This window comes from Oculina patagonica, chromosome 4, assembly GCF_052425735.1.
Source record: "Oculina patagonica isolate OP01 chromosome 4, crgOcupat, whole genome shotgun sequence".
NCBI lineage: Eukaryota > Metazoa > Cnidaria > Anthozoa > Scleractinia > Oculinidae > Oculina > Oculina patagonica.
In genome coordinates this window covers 4054459-4067477 of record NC_135761.1, presented here as the reverse complement: position 1 = coordinate 4067477, position 13019 = coordinate 4054459, and the positions used below count along the sequence as shown (strand labels likewise).

The 13019-nt window shown below is 40.1% G+C and overlaps 1 protein-coding gene and 1 long non-coding RNA gene across 3 annotated transcripts; one reads left to right on the top strand and one right to left on the bottom strand.

Annotated features, from left to right (window-relative positions):
- The first annotated feature begins 542 nt into the window (after positions 1-542).
- Positions 543-1653, top strand: LOC144649183 (uncharacterized). Its single transcript, XR_013569851.1, has 2 exons — positions 543-691; positions 1159-1653. It is a non-coding gene; the product is annotated as an uncharacterized LOC144649183 (long non-coding RNA).
- LOC144649182 (uncharacterized) lies at positions 1396-12250 on the bottom strand. Of its 2 annotated transcripts, XM_078508636.1 has the most exons (12): positions 11974-12250; positions 11740-11818; positions 11302-11358; positions 10889-11000; positions 10395-10436; positions 9919-9992; positions 9337-9446; positions 7837-7933; positions 7211-7287; positions 3514-4819; positions 2676-2777; positions 1396-2074 (listed from the first exon to the last, which is right to left on the bottom strand). In XM_078508636.1, the coding sequence occupies exons 1-12, from the start codon at positions 12105-12107 to the stop codon at positions 1940-1942; spliced, it is 2325 nt and encodes a 774-aa protein (XP_078364762.1). In that variant the 5' UTR covers positions 12108-12250; the 3' UTR covers positions 1396-1939. The 2 variants fall into 2 exon arrangements, with proteins under 2 accessions (XP_078364762.1, XP_078364763.1); XM_078508637.1 differs by lacking the exon at positions 1396-2074 and having other exon boundaries at positions 2705-2840.
- Between the last annotated feature and the right edge of the window lie 769 nt (positions 12251-13019).

Sequence of the window (13019 nt, the reverse complement as noted above, 5' to 3'; positions counted from 1 at the left end):
AATATGTAATACTTAATTTTTGCAAACCAGAAAAATTTGTTGAATCATAACCTGCTAATTTAAAAGCAGGGAAATAGTGAATGCGGTGGTATTAACGTTTGACAGAAAGCGTGGGTTTGACCACTGTAGCGGCACGTTTTCCACTTAGAAGGCTCTCAGTGTGGTGGAGCAATATCGTATCGAACAACACGTTGCGATAGAGATTTTGTAACCGCATTTTGACCACATGGAGGATATTTCGTAACACAGTAATGGGCGCTGAAAGGCAAGAGACGTCAGATTTTGTCCGCTCGTGTGCGCTTTGCCGAAAATACATCCATTTCACTGACGCTTCAGAAGTCGCGTGTAGTGTGCTCGCGAAACGTCGAGAAATAGAAAGGTTTCAGCAATGCAGTTGTTTCAAATTGAAGTGCTTAGAAAGTTGTTTTCCAAGCTTTAATACCTGTAATATCACTCGTTTTATGAAGCCTTGCTGTGATCAAGTACAGCGCCAAATTCTCCCCCCCCCCCCCCCTTTTCTTTCGTGTAATTTAGCTCGTGGATGTCTTTTGGTTAGTGCTCTTTAGCACGTGCGCGGTGAAGAGTAAAAATATAACTCAAGAGGTTTTCATGAATCTTGCACAATCAGCTACCCCTCATTTCCGTTACAAGTGAGTTATATTGGCTTTGAAGACATACCGCGGCTTTGTAGGTATGACACAGTACATTCCACCTTCTTTATCGAAAGCTTTAAGTAGCTATAGATGCTACGAGGACATACTTATCACTAGGTTTTCTAATAATACAAGTATTAAATATGTCTTCGCTCTCTATACTGAGTAGGCCTGTATTCTTTTAGGCTAGTTTTGATTGATATAAGTAGTTAAACAATTTCAGCCCTGCTTTGAAATGGGTTCTGCCATTTTTTTGGTAGAAAACTGAACCATTCTAAACATTAAAACAAGGATGGGGAAATTAAAGGGGGAAAGAAACTCGACTGCGTTTTTAGTTGCAGTGTCTTAATAATCATCAAACTGTTACATTGTATCAATACTATATCCCCTGACTGCGGTAAAATGTTCAATATTTCTGTTTAGTAATGGCTAATCATTATCACCTTAAAATTCCACGAATTCTTTACATTCAATTATAATTTGATTATTTTTTGTCTCCACACAGATGACGTGGTTCTTATCCCGATTAACTTACAGAGCTTCCGTGAAAGATCTGTTAATTAAGCCCCTCTCTTATTACCCCCCTTTGACAGAACCTTTTATGATAGGCTTCACTCTCTCTATTACAGCACTTTCATCTTCTCTCCCTAGAAATCGTCAACGCGGCCATTTTTTCACTCGCGCTCTTTTAAAACAATTTAATAGCCACCGTAGAAGAAAGAAGAAACAAATCCTCTGTTACTAGGGTAGCGAAAGGGCGTGAACTGGTTTTAAATGAAGCCTTTTATTGCAGAAATTATTTTCAATTTTCTTTGTCACAGATCGAGTATTAAGTCATGTGTTAATAGAAAAAGTTAACTCAACTTCGCTGCTTGTTTATCAAGCGTTGTAACTATTATGCTTTCTATCGTAAACAAGCGAGCTAGTGATTCCGACGAATTAACAATTCTGTTACTCGGAAATACAAGCATGCAGCAAATACTGAAGCAATAAGTTTGTCGAAGAATTTTCCCTTGGTTTGTCAAAATGCATTTCAATAGAAATAAACATCAATATTTTGACAGTGTTGTACAATTTTATATACACATAGTTATAGCTATATGTCGCGACAATCTCACTCGAGGTATTTTTGGTAGGTGCCTGTAAAAGTACCAGAAGATATTTAGATTCTTGTCGCATCAGCTTGTTTCCACCTGGACAATCTATGTTGCTTAGCAACGCCTCTGAAGAAAATCGCGGGCTCATGTACTTTTCCATAACAGATATTATAGTAGTTTTCGTGGTGGTTATTGTTCATGTTGGACTAGTCCAAGGTACTGCCTGGCTTTACTGGCCAACTCTGCTTTCTTGTCTTTAGATTTCACAGCAACACCTCGCTTTTTGAGCCAGTCAGCTAACGTCACTGTATTTACCTTGTGGAGCTAAAGTAGACAGATATAGTCTCGGTAATCGAGGCAATCTTTGCTAGGCAGGGGAGGCGGCTCCCATCTAAAAGTAACGGAAATGCTCGTTGAAAAGTTTGAAAATTGCCATTTTGGGGGCGTGGTACAAGTTCGTATCTTCCATTACGCTAAACCTCGTTCCAGGCAAAAGAGATTTCTTGACAAGTAGCTCCTGTTCTTTATTTGCAGCTTACTTTAAAAATGTACCCAAAGGTACCGTAATAGGCCTTGACTGAAAATTTGAAATGGAACACCGTACCCTAAGCGGAACCAAAACATCGGCTCCTTCTTCGTGTAGAAGCACAGAACACGTCACAATAGAATACTGCCTCGCAAACCTATTGTTTTATTTTATTCCTCGTTCTTTTGTCCTTTTGTTCTCTATTGTTATAGGTGAACTGTGTCTTCTACACGAAGTAAGAGCCAAAACATGCCTTTGAACCCAAAAAGGGGCGATAAAGCAGATAAAGGGCCACAAAGAGAGCATCGCCTCTCCCCCATCCCAAGGAAGTCACTGCTAGGTTGAGATAAAAATCAACTGTATAAAGTAGACTTAAGAAAAAGGCAAAGATCGGTTTACCTGATCCTGTATAGCCAGCTCTCTTACATCGACGTTTTCCTGGAGTTTAGGCTTTGACTTGGGCTTTTTTGAAGGCGTAACTTCGTTTGGAAAGCCATTGACCTACAGCAACATCAAAGTAGACAGCAAGGCTGATTAGTGCTGCTGCCTCAGACTTCGGTTACTCTAGCAGGAAATGAATAGGAGTATATTGTTACTCTACCCTGGATGGGATGCTTCAATTTCGGACAAAATCTGTTGAGACAAACCAAGCTTGCGCACTTTATACCCGCTTTGTAGAAGTCAAGCGCGAACCCTGAACAATTAACCGCGAGCGTTTGCGTTCGGGCCCAAACAACACTGATAAGAGGGAGGAGGAAGAAAGATAATCAGAAAACAATAAATCAACTCTAATTAATGGCAGTGTCTCAGCAGTTTTGTCTTAAATTGTATCCTCCCCTTCTCCCTCAGCATTTTGTTTGGTTGTTCTAGCAATTTGCTGGTACCCAATCATATCAATCCCAGACAGGGGCGGATCTAGGATTTTTCTTAGGAGGGGGTGCACCAACAAATCACACAATTCTTTTCTTGCAGAATACCAGTTATATTAGAAAGCCGCAGGTCATCTCAAGGGGGGGGGGGGGGGGCATACCCTGCACCCTCCCCCTAGGTATCAGGCCCAAGAACATCTCATGTTTCCAGTCCGTCGCAGATTATCCCCCAGCGTTCTGTCAAGCTTTCTTTACAATTTGCCAGTATCCATCAATATTAAGCTGGACCGAAACACTGCAGGGGAACAAATATTAGATAAAAGAAGTACGCACAATAGTTAACTATGCACGCACAACTTTTTACTTACCTGTCTCTTTCTTGCTAAGACGCCGCTTGATTGAATGGAAGTAGAAAAAGGCTGAAACAACTGACCAAGACCAATGCCTTCTCGGACCTGACCTGCTACTGATGTGGGAAGCCTGTTTATAGCAGTACCACCCAGTGTTGAATAATTTTCATCCCTCATGCTCCGTTGCTCCATATTTAGACTCACAGTGTCTCCCATTGGCCCCCGAGGTGTGTTGCTTGTGAACGAGGTAGCAAGATGTCCACCAATAGGCGCTGGTGTGACTACAAGGCCGGGTCTTGTCTCCGGTAAACACTTTGAAACTTGCGTCGAAACACTAGGACTGCGTGCTAAAGGAACATCATGCCCATTATATGATGATTGATGGAAAACTGTCAAAGAGGAATTCTTGGACATTGATTCGATCGTCCACTCCTGACATAAGGTTAACGAAGGAATCTCACCAATGCCTTGACTGATTCTACCTCCGTTCATCATCATATTGCTTTGATGGATTTGACAGCTTATCTGTTCGGGCAGGGTATGGTCCAGGGACATGTTGTTCGCTTCAAATGGGTTTTCCATCCTTGCCCGTTCTACTGCTCCCGGTGAATTTAGCGACGAAACTGAAGATAAAGCGTTTTGCGCGTGAACAGTGGTATGAACCATAGGCACTCTTGATTCAGCCGCTGTCGCCTTCGGTGCAGCCCCTCTTGTTAAAGCCGTTGTCTGTCTGATGTTCTTATTCCCTGCTGGTTCTTTGACATGGCTCTGCACTCTTTTCCTCGAGAACATGGGAATAATTCGTGCACCAGACGAAGAAGGACTAACTAAGCTGGTAGGCGCTGTTCGCTCAGAGTCATCGGAGCGCATTACCCTTGTACTGGTGAAACGAGGAACAAAAGGTGTCAGTGAATGGTCAGTAAGCGCTGTACAAACGGGCGTGGCCAGTGCTTGATTAACAGCATTGTTGCGCCCTTTTAGAGATTGTATTAGGGAAGATGCCTGAGACGATATCACCTGAGACGCTGAAGGAGAAGCCCCTGTTTGCGTTGTAGCTTCCTGTATACGCTGTGGCTGGATGGTAAATGGTCTGCAGTGGCTGAACTGAGGAGGTGCAGTTCTGGTTAAGTTACTGTGGTTTGCATGGGTAGCGTGTTGGAGTCTGCTTGTTGGGTAGAGTGGAGAAGAAGTCAAAGTTAAGGGTGTCCCGCACACAGCTGGCATGCGGCATGATAGGTCCCTTAGAAATGAGCTGAAAATCAGCTGGTGATCACAGCGAGGGGACACCAAAACCTGACTGCTGCGGATGCAACTCGCTGGGTACCTGTTTGAATTGCGTTAAGATATACAACACCTAGTCTTGTAACAGGGGCGGGTTCAGGATTTTTCTTAGAAGGGGGTGCGCATCCAGGAATGGCGTTACTGACTGGTGACGTAAACAGATTTTAAAAGCGAATACTAACCCGCAGCCAGGAGCCCATGAACTGGAGCCTTCATCTCCTATACTAACCCTTGGAGTCAACCCTTTCCCGTATTAATTTATTTTTAGAACTAATCTCCCGGGGTCTCTCGCGGGAGATTTCGCGCCTCTGTCAATCATTTGTTGCATTCCGCTGTGGCTACGCAAGCTGTGATATCTAAAACAATGGCGAAATATTAAAGAACGGAAGACTGCAGAATGATGTTCCTTTTCGTCGTCTGAATTCAGTATTTCTTCAAAGGATGACATCAAGTAATGCTATGACTAAAAAAAACTGCGGAATTTTGTACAGGTCTGTCAAAAAAAGTAAGAGCAATTATTCGAATCGAAAGGCGCCGAGACCGATCTCGCAACTGCGAAATTACGAATATATTTTGAAAAGATGATGGGTAGGCGTAACAGATCGGTCAATATTATTTGCCGTGTAATTCTTCTGATAAGGAGGCAGCTTGATAAAAGCTTGATCGATTCTAATTCTAATCGTTGTTGCGAACAATAAATTTTACTGGGTTGTAAACATTCACACCAAACGAACGTAACAATGGTATAAATTTATAAACAAGGTACGCACTTTGGCCTGTACCAACACATTGCAAATCCAATTCTACAAGGCATTCAAAACTCTGAGTGACAATATAATTCAGACAAGCGCTAGCTTGTGAACGCTTAGGGTTGACAGGTTTGGTCCTTCGTGGCGAAGGCACTAGACAAACATTAGAATCTAAACAGCCGTTCCGGCTAAACGACCCGTTCGGCTTTAGAATTCTCCAGATAGTACAAGAGTTCTCTTTGGAAACATACAAAGCGAAAGAAATGTACGGGGATTGAAATAAGCGGATCACACGGTCTCTAACCGAAGAAAGATGTAACATTCAGGCCGTTGGCCTGTACGCGTATAATTTTAAAATTGTAAGATGCGCAATATCTCACCTCTGCAACAGCGACTCATTATATATGCAACGATCTCTGCCATAATTCCAGTTGCTGGACTTTAGAAGACACAAACACATATCATTTTCCTGAGGTTTTATTCGAAGCATGATGATCTTATATTGGCTGGATCTTGAAGCATACGGATAGTCGAAATTTGCATCGAAGCATCACGTTTATAGTGTTTGTCGCCGTATCAAAGAACACGCGTTCGCTACAGCTCGGCCATATTAAATTATTTCTGCTTTCGTTCGGGAATAGATCTTACAAATCCAGCGTCAAATCTCACAGTACTGTCTACGTCTAACACTGCATGTAATAAGTCCGTGCAAACCAGAAATCGGAACGATTCAAACAAGCAACTGAAGCAAAAACACATTTCCGATCAACCCCCGATCAACGCCATGACTAAACTGACTTCAGTTTCAAGGACAAAAAAGTGGTTTATTAATTAACTTTTAACCGTTATTCATTCACGAGTAAACCAGGCTCTCTCGGCTGTAAAATCAGGAAAGTAGATAAAATTATAAAGGAAAACGGACAGGAAATGTGCGTACGACATTGACCGCCATTTTTTTTTTACATCGTCGCCCTAGCTGCGCTGCATGTGGTCTGACCGCAGGAGCAATGATTTCGCGGGAAATGTGTTTCTAAAAATAAAAATATACGGGAAAGGGTTGACTCAAGGGTACAGTACGTATGGAGGCTCCAGTTGATGGGCTCCTGCCCGCAGCTCATCTCAAGAAGGGGTGGCCACCCCCTGCACCCTCCCCCTAGATCTGCCCTGTAAACTGTAAACTGTGATTTGATTCTGATTTTGATAAACCTTATAGGGGTGTACTTCTTTTACCTTTAAGCACGAGTTTGTTACTTGCGTTACAACGGTCATGTTACTATGAAAGAGCTAGGTAAATTGAACCTGATTAACGAAGAAAACAATTATTTGCCATAGTAGTTTTATACGTTATTTAAGGTTTCATCTCAGCCAAATCTGTGCAAATCACACGGCCAATTACAATTATTAATTCGAAGTCGATAACCTAAATTAACTGCCTTAGAAATTTTTTCGAAAGTTGAGGTTTGAGAGGCAGACCGTTGTCCCGTTTCAAAATTTGCTATCGATTACCGGCTGCTGTTATGGAAAATGACCCAAGAGATCGGCGGAAATCGAGCCTAGGTTTAAGGTTAATAAGCTTAGTGTTTCACCTGCCCATCGCGCCGTCGCAGTACAACAGCTTCTTTAGAAACTAATCGCTTTGTATATTTACCAAATCACCCCTTGTCAATACTTTGTGAGAAGGATACGTAAATATTTTTCCTCTAATGTAGTAGAAATGGACGTTGTAGAAGACGTTTTCTTCGGGTGGAAGTCTGTATCCATACTGTGGAGTAAGTATGAAATGTAAGTATGGCTGTTATTATGAAATTACTTGTAAACGTTTGTTTATTGCTGAATACATTCACTGTCAGGATTCGGTTGTTAAAATGGTGGGTATCTCTTTATATCGGATAAAACGCTATCCAGTGGATAGGTGTTGACAAAACATACTACGTTGGATACCGTTATCCATCCTTGAGCCACTGGGCCAGGAGGAACGATTTTTTGAAGAAATGCCCCTTTTAAAAATCGTCATTGAAACACTGGTAACGTTTCCGACTTTTATTATCCAATCAAAAACAGGCAAGAACACTCGAGAGTACGAGTGCTCCTTTCATCGCGCGATCAATCGCTTGGTAACAGCGACACTAAAAAAGGGCGGGGTCAGACCTGTCTCGGAGGCCGGCTTCGCCATTAACTGGTCCTTTCCCGACTGAGTTAATTACAGTAAAAGACTGAGGAAGTTTTGTGTTGAGTGGCGTTTTCCTGTCCATGTCAAAGCTTCAAGTTGTACATACGAGGTAAAATTTGACACCCAAAAATTTTTACTTACCATTAGTTTCCAATGTTTTCTCAGTTCTTCGTAACTTGCGAACGGGCAGTCTTCCGGTAGTTGATGAGTTATGCTAAATATTCTTCCTTTTTTCAAGCTGCAAAAAATGAATGAGTAATGGTGAGATAAGATTGATGCACAAAGTCTTCTTCTGTTTAAGGTCGCGCAGGACCCTTGCTCATTAATAAATTCATTAGTCAAATTTCTTGTTGGAGTGCTATCTTGTAAAGCTTTAATTCGCTACATTTTGAATATCGATTCCTCTAAAATTTAATAAGGATACTCAGGGATGATGGAATTACATCATGATTGTCCTTTTACTGAGAGATGGCCGTTGTCTGTGATGTTACAAGCCCTTAAAAGTTTAACTGAAGATAATGCGATTTTGTGTCCAAGTTTTCAGCTAGCACAGCGCACCAAATTAAATGATTATATAGCTTAGTGATAAATCGTAACTTCTTTTGTGTTCCCACTAGAACGAAATTTTCGATTTCAAAAACTGCTACAAGTTAATGGCTTCTAAGAGCGTAAAAATGTGAAATCTAAACTTTGAAACATGCTATCTTCATTTTGAGAAGGAAATTTAAAAATTCGCTCTAGCCAGAACACAATAGAGTACACCAAGTTTATGTTCCTCGCGAATCAGCTCTTGAAATTCTATATCGGCGGAGAAAACTTGGACACAAAATTGAAGGTTTTGAGGCTTCCGAAGACCTTCCGAGTCAGTGTTTACAACAACGTGTGATATATTCAAAGCTGTGAATCTATTTATGATAATTTCCTATGTTCCAGCGCACGTGGCACAAAGCTGAAAACAATAACTAGTAATTACTTGTACAAAAGAGTTTAAAAACAAACATTCTCATGAATATTTCGTTTGTTGTCGGCTTCAGTCGTCCGGCAGTTCGTGCATACTCTTTAAATAAATACATACTAATGATTGCAAGGGTCCTGCGCGACCTTAAAGAAAATTGCTTCTCCAGCTACTCTCTCCTGGGAATGGAATGCTAGTCTATCGCATATCGCCTTACAGCATTTTGTAAGGTACCATAAATATTCACCAATAATCTTTTGCATGCCAGATGAAGAGAGGCACTGTGAGAGTAAGTCTTCTGTCCGCGGGGAACACAACATGACGACTGCACAAGCCTCCTTGTTAGAAGTACAAGAAGTGTGTTAAATGGAAAGTAGCATCTTTTTCATTTATGCACTGTTGCGTTATTTTTTCTTTTGTTGCCTTCAGGTTGTCAACCTACCATCAATTGATACTAATTTTTAAAGTATTTTATCTGCTTAACGAGGTTTGTTAATGAGCAGCTTAGTTGTAAAATAGCTCTTAGAATCACGCTACAGTTTTGGTAAGAACCGCGTCTCTTCAATTTACTTACTGAAAAGAACTATTTAATAAATATCTGACATACGATTTATTGGTTCAACTGAAAATACCAATAAAGCCGCAAGAAACAAGTTTTTGTTTGGTGTTTGTGAAAAGAAACGTACCTCGGCAACACAAAGCACAAATCGTCAGAAATAGCTGCATCACTTATCATTGCTTCACTGTTGGTGTTAAACTCCTGCAGTGCTCTGGTTGACGCAGTGAAATGCTCCGGCTGGAGAACAAAATATGTTGTATTTTATTTTATCAACCTCCGTCATTGAAACTATCCTTAACTTAAACAAAACATTTTTTAAAAAATCATAGCTTTTATTAAGCAAATCATTTCCCTCTGTTAATCACATCTGGCCAACAACAACAACAACAACAACAAATGTAACTAAATCAACCAATCAACTATGAAAATAAAAACATGTAGCCGGTGAAATGCGCGGGAAACGCTCTGATTTGTTAGAAAATCCAACTAGAACTTTGTAAGTAGCTGCGCAGTACCAAAGAAAAGACGCCTGATCGCAGGTTATCACCAGTACAACATGATAGCGCCTACAAAACACCCTTGTGAGTTCAGCTTTGGGAAATCAAAAGTACTTTTATACACTGACTTTATAAAAATGCCTTTGGCTCGGCTTGTCACAAGGGTGGAATTTTTAAAGGCTGCTTTTCTCACATGATTGTATCCGTCTTACCTTGCATGGCGTTGATTTCAGAGAACAAGCCTGTAATCCAATGCATATCTTGTCACTTATGGTTACTTCCAAAGCTGTAATTAGTTTTCAAACACATAATCAAGCTATCTCATATGCACATACAATCGAACCTCGCTTATAATTTATCCATTAATTATTGGGTGGGGGGGGGGGGGGGAGGGAGGCAATGAGGATTAAAGGGGGCAGCCATTTTCTCGGTTAACAATTTATAGGGGAAGGAGGCTATTGAAAATACGCTTGAAGCCAGAGAAATCAGAAATCACGCTCCTCCTGTAGTAACATTGGGTGACTTCATGATCGGCAAAGACAGAAGTGTGGCTATTGTAATCTGGTACTTTGAAAATTAACACACGTTAAGTATACTCCACTGTTTCAAAGAAAGGTGAATTTGAGCAATGTGAGGTAACGTTACGTCCTGTGATTAAAGACCAAAAATACAGAAAAGCAGTACTTACTGATTGCATTTAGTTTTGAATTTTCCTGCATGAAGTCACGACCTACAAGTGCAAGTCAATAAAAAATTTAGTCTGTCATAAAATAATACACTTATAAGGGGTTGACAATGAATAAATAAACTTATAGAACTTATAGAACCAGAACTTCTCTGTTTATGCTGTTTTATGTCAGGCAATTACTTCTTTAATTTACGATAGAAGTTTTTTGGATAATATTTCAGATGTGCCACTCAGCGAAACAAAAAAGGTTGTTGACATTTTGGAATGGTAAATATAGCGTTTGCAGCGAACGAAATATTTTGGTTTGTAAAATATTGCACTGCTTGTTTTTATTTTTTTATTTTTTATTTTTTGCATTTCAACAGTGATGCTATTGTAAACTTTCTTGCAGCTGCCTGTAAGGTTCTGAGCTTGAAGATAAAGCATACTTGACGGCTTGACTTATATATTTTTTTACTACAACACTTTTACCCTACCTATGAAATGAACAATACCTTGTACAAGAAACTCCCCAGCCTTGTTCCATAGTGGTGCAAGTTTTTGTTTCATCGTGAAAGAAAAACAAAACTGAAACAATCTCTTTGTCAGATCCATTGGCTCTGTGCTCTGCTAATAGAATAAAAACTTATTTGTTAAGTAAAAACTGAATAGAAAGCTTCAAATACGGGAACGAAATGTTACATGAAAGGGAAACAAGTTTCAAAGTAAAAACAAGTAAAAAAACAAGTTTCTAGTAAAGAAGAAGAGGATGGATTTCTGTCAGAAAAAAAAACTGTATGGCTTATGGATGATTTCTATAGGGATTGGAGAATATTTTTCTGTCCTCAAAGCTTGGGGCTACAGAAGGTATTAAAATTAACAAAATTGAAAATTTTGAAAACCAACAGAAAAACAACGTCGCATATACCTGTATCTTGAGCTTTTGCAGTAGTTCTTGGAATTGAGAGGACTGGAAGGTTAACTTCTAAATATAACAAATATAATGGAACAAAGAGTCAGTGAAATGGAATTGCCAAGAAAAAACCTGGCAACGACAGTGCCAAATAAACTAAAAGTGCGACTGTGACTTAATTATATTGATAGCTAAACATTTCTTTTAATATAGGTTCTGAGAGCTTTTGTGGTACATCAAGATAGCTAGACATGTCCTAGTTAATGATTTTCGTTATTCTCACCAGCTTTCTATTGATTTGGTAAGAGAATTAACTTAATATTTGATCACTCTCGTGAATTTGGTGAAATCCGACCAAATCCAGCAAAGCTAAAATAACTACTGAGTCCTTCGGCAAACGTTTGCTGTTTTAAGGCTTCTTAATAAAGTATACTTAACATAATCCATACTAACCGGTGTTATGAGAAATAACTGATTCCTTTCTTCCAATAATGGAGACACAAGAACTTTGGGTTCTGTGAAAATTAGCTCTCTGCAGATTGCAAAAGAAGTTGTTGAATATCGAGCGTGCGTTTCAAAACAAACGCCAGAGATTTTTAAAAGACCTACAAGACGGTCTACTAATTCCAAACATTACCTATTGAAATCACTTTTAAAATAAAATCAGGGCTATCTAGAGAGTATTACCTGCAGCACATGGGCTGAATAGCGCCTATTTCGTCGTCCTTATTCATCTGTATGGTAGCTTTTGCAGCCACTAGTTCTTCCAGGTTTGGCAAAGAACCGAAAAACAGACCAGAAATACCATCTTGGTCTCTCATTTCTTTGAAACTCAAGAATGCAACTTTCTCAAAAAAATCCTCCTAAAACACCAAGTGTCAGTTGTGAATTACCTTTGGAAGGAACTATAAAGTCAGAAACTATTATCAACGAACGAAAGTTGTTTTCGAACGAAGAAACAAATCGTTGCTCCGACAAACGAAGCCACTTGTAAAAGCCGCCAGCGGCTTGACGAATTGGCGCGAAAATTTTCCCGCCTTTTTCGTGTAGCATCGATCGTAAGGGAAACAACTTTGAACATTCAAGGCTTTTATTGTGTCGCAATTCAGTTGCCCAAAAAAATTCTAGCCAAGAAAACTAATTAAGAATCAAGTTTAAAATCAACGATGAATACTTGTACAAATCTGCTTTCGAAACTAGTTACTGTCAGCATTTTGTCCGATTTATTAAAGCCCTGGACCAACAGTGAGCAGAACACTAGCGAGCGTGTTTGGTACAATTTTGCTAGAGTGTCCGATCCTAATCTGGTCTAGTCATTTTGTAACCTGCGATCAGGCGTTCTTTTTTCTTTTTGATTTCAGGTTAGTCATTTTGCAACATTCCAACTTATCTACAGTTTATAGCTTAGCGAGGGAAACAACCTCGTTCCCAGGGTGTCTCTCTCCCCGCCCCTAAGAGAGAATGATCCTGGGAACGAGGTTACGAGGGAAACTGCATCGGCCAGGATAAAATGCCAGGAGGATAACGAAACGTAATGCACTCATAAGTAAAGGAGCATTGATCGTTATTTAAACCTTGCTCTGTAAGCTTTTCACGCGTATTATCTATCAATCCCTCTTCCTCACCTTCACCCCCCCCTTGTCAAGTTTTGGGCTTACCCCAAGCCTGATTCTTTTTCTACGCTTTTGCGTCGCAGGCAGAAACACTTGGACATAAATTTGGGCCGTAGAAAA

Excerpts from the sequence above, each read along its gene's own strand:
- LOC144649182 (XM_078508636.1), bottom strand. The coding sequence starts at position 12,107 with ATGAGAGACCAAGATGGTATTTCTGGTCTGTTTTTCGGTTCTTTGCCA. Across the intron at positions 10,437-10,888 it reads TGGGGAGTTTCTTGTACAAG|GTCGTGACTTCATGCAGGAA; the intron begins GTATTGTTCATT and ends TTGCACTTGTAG. Across the intron at positions 9,993-10,394 it reads TTCAAAACTAAATGCAATCA|CTTTGGAAGTAACCATAAGT; the intron begins GTAAGTACTGCT and ends AACTAATTACAG.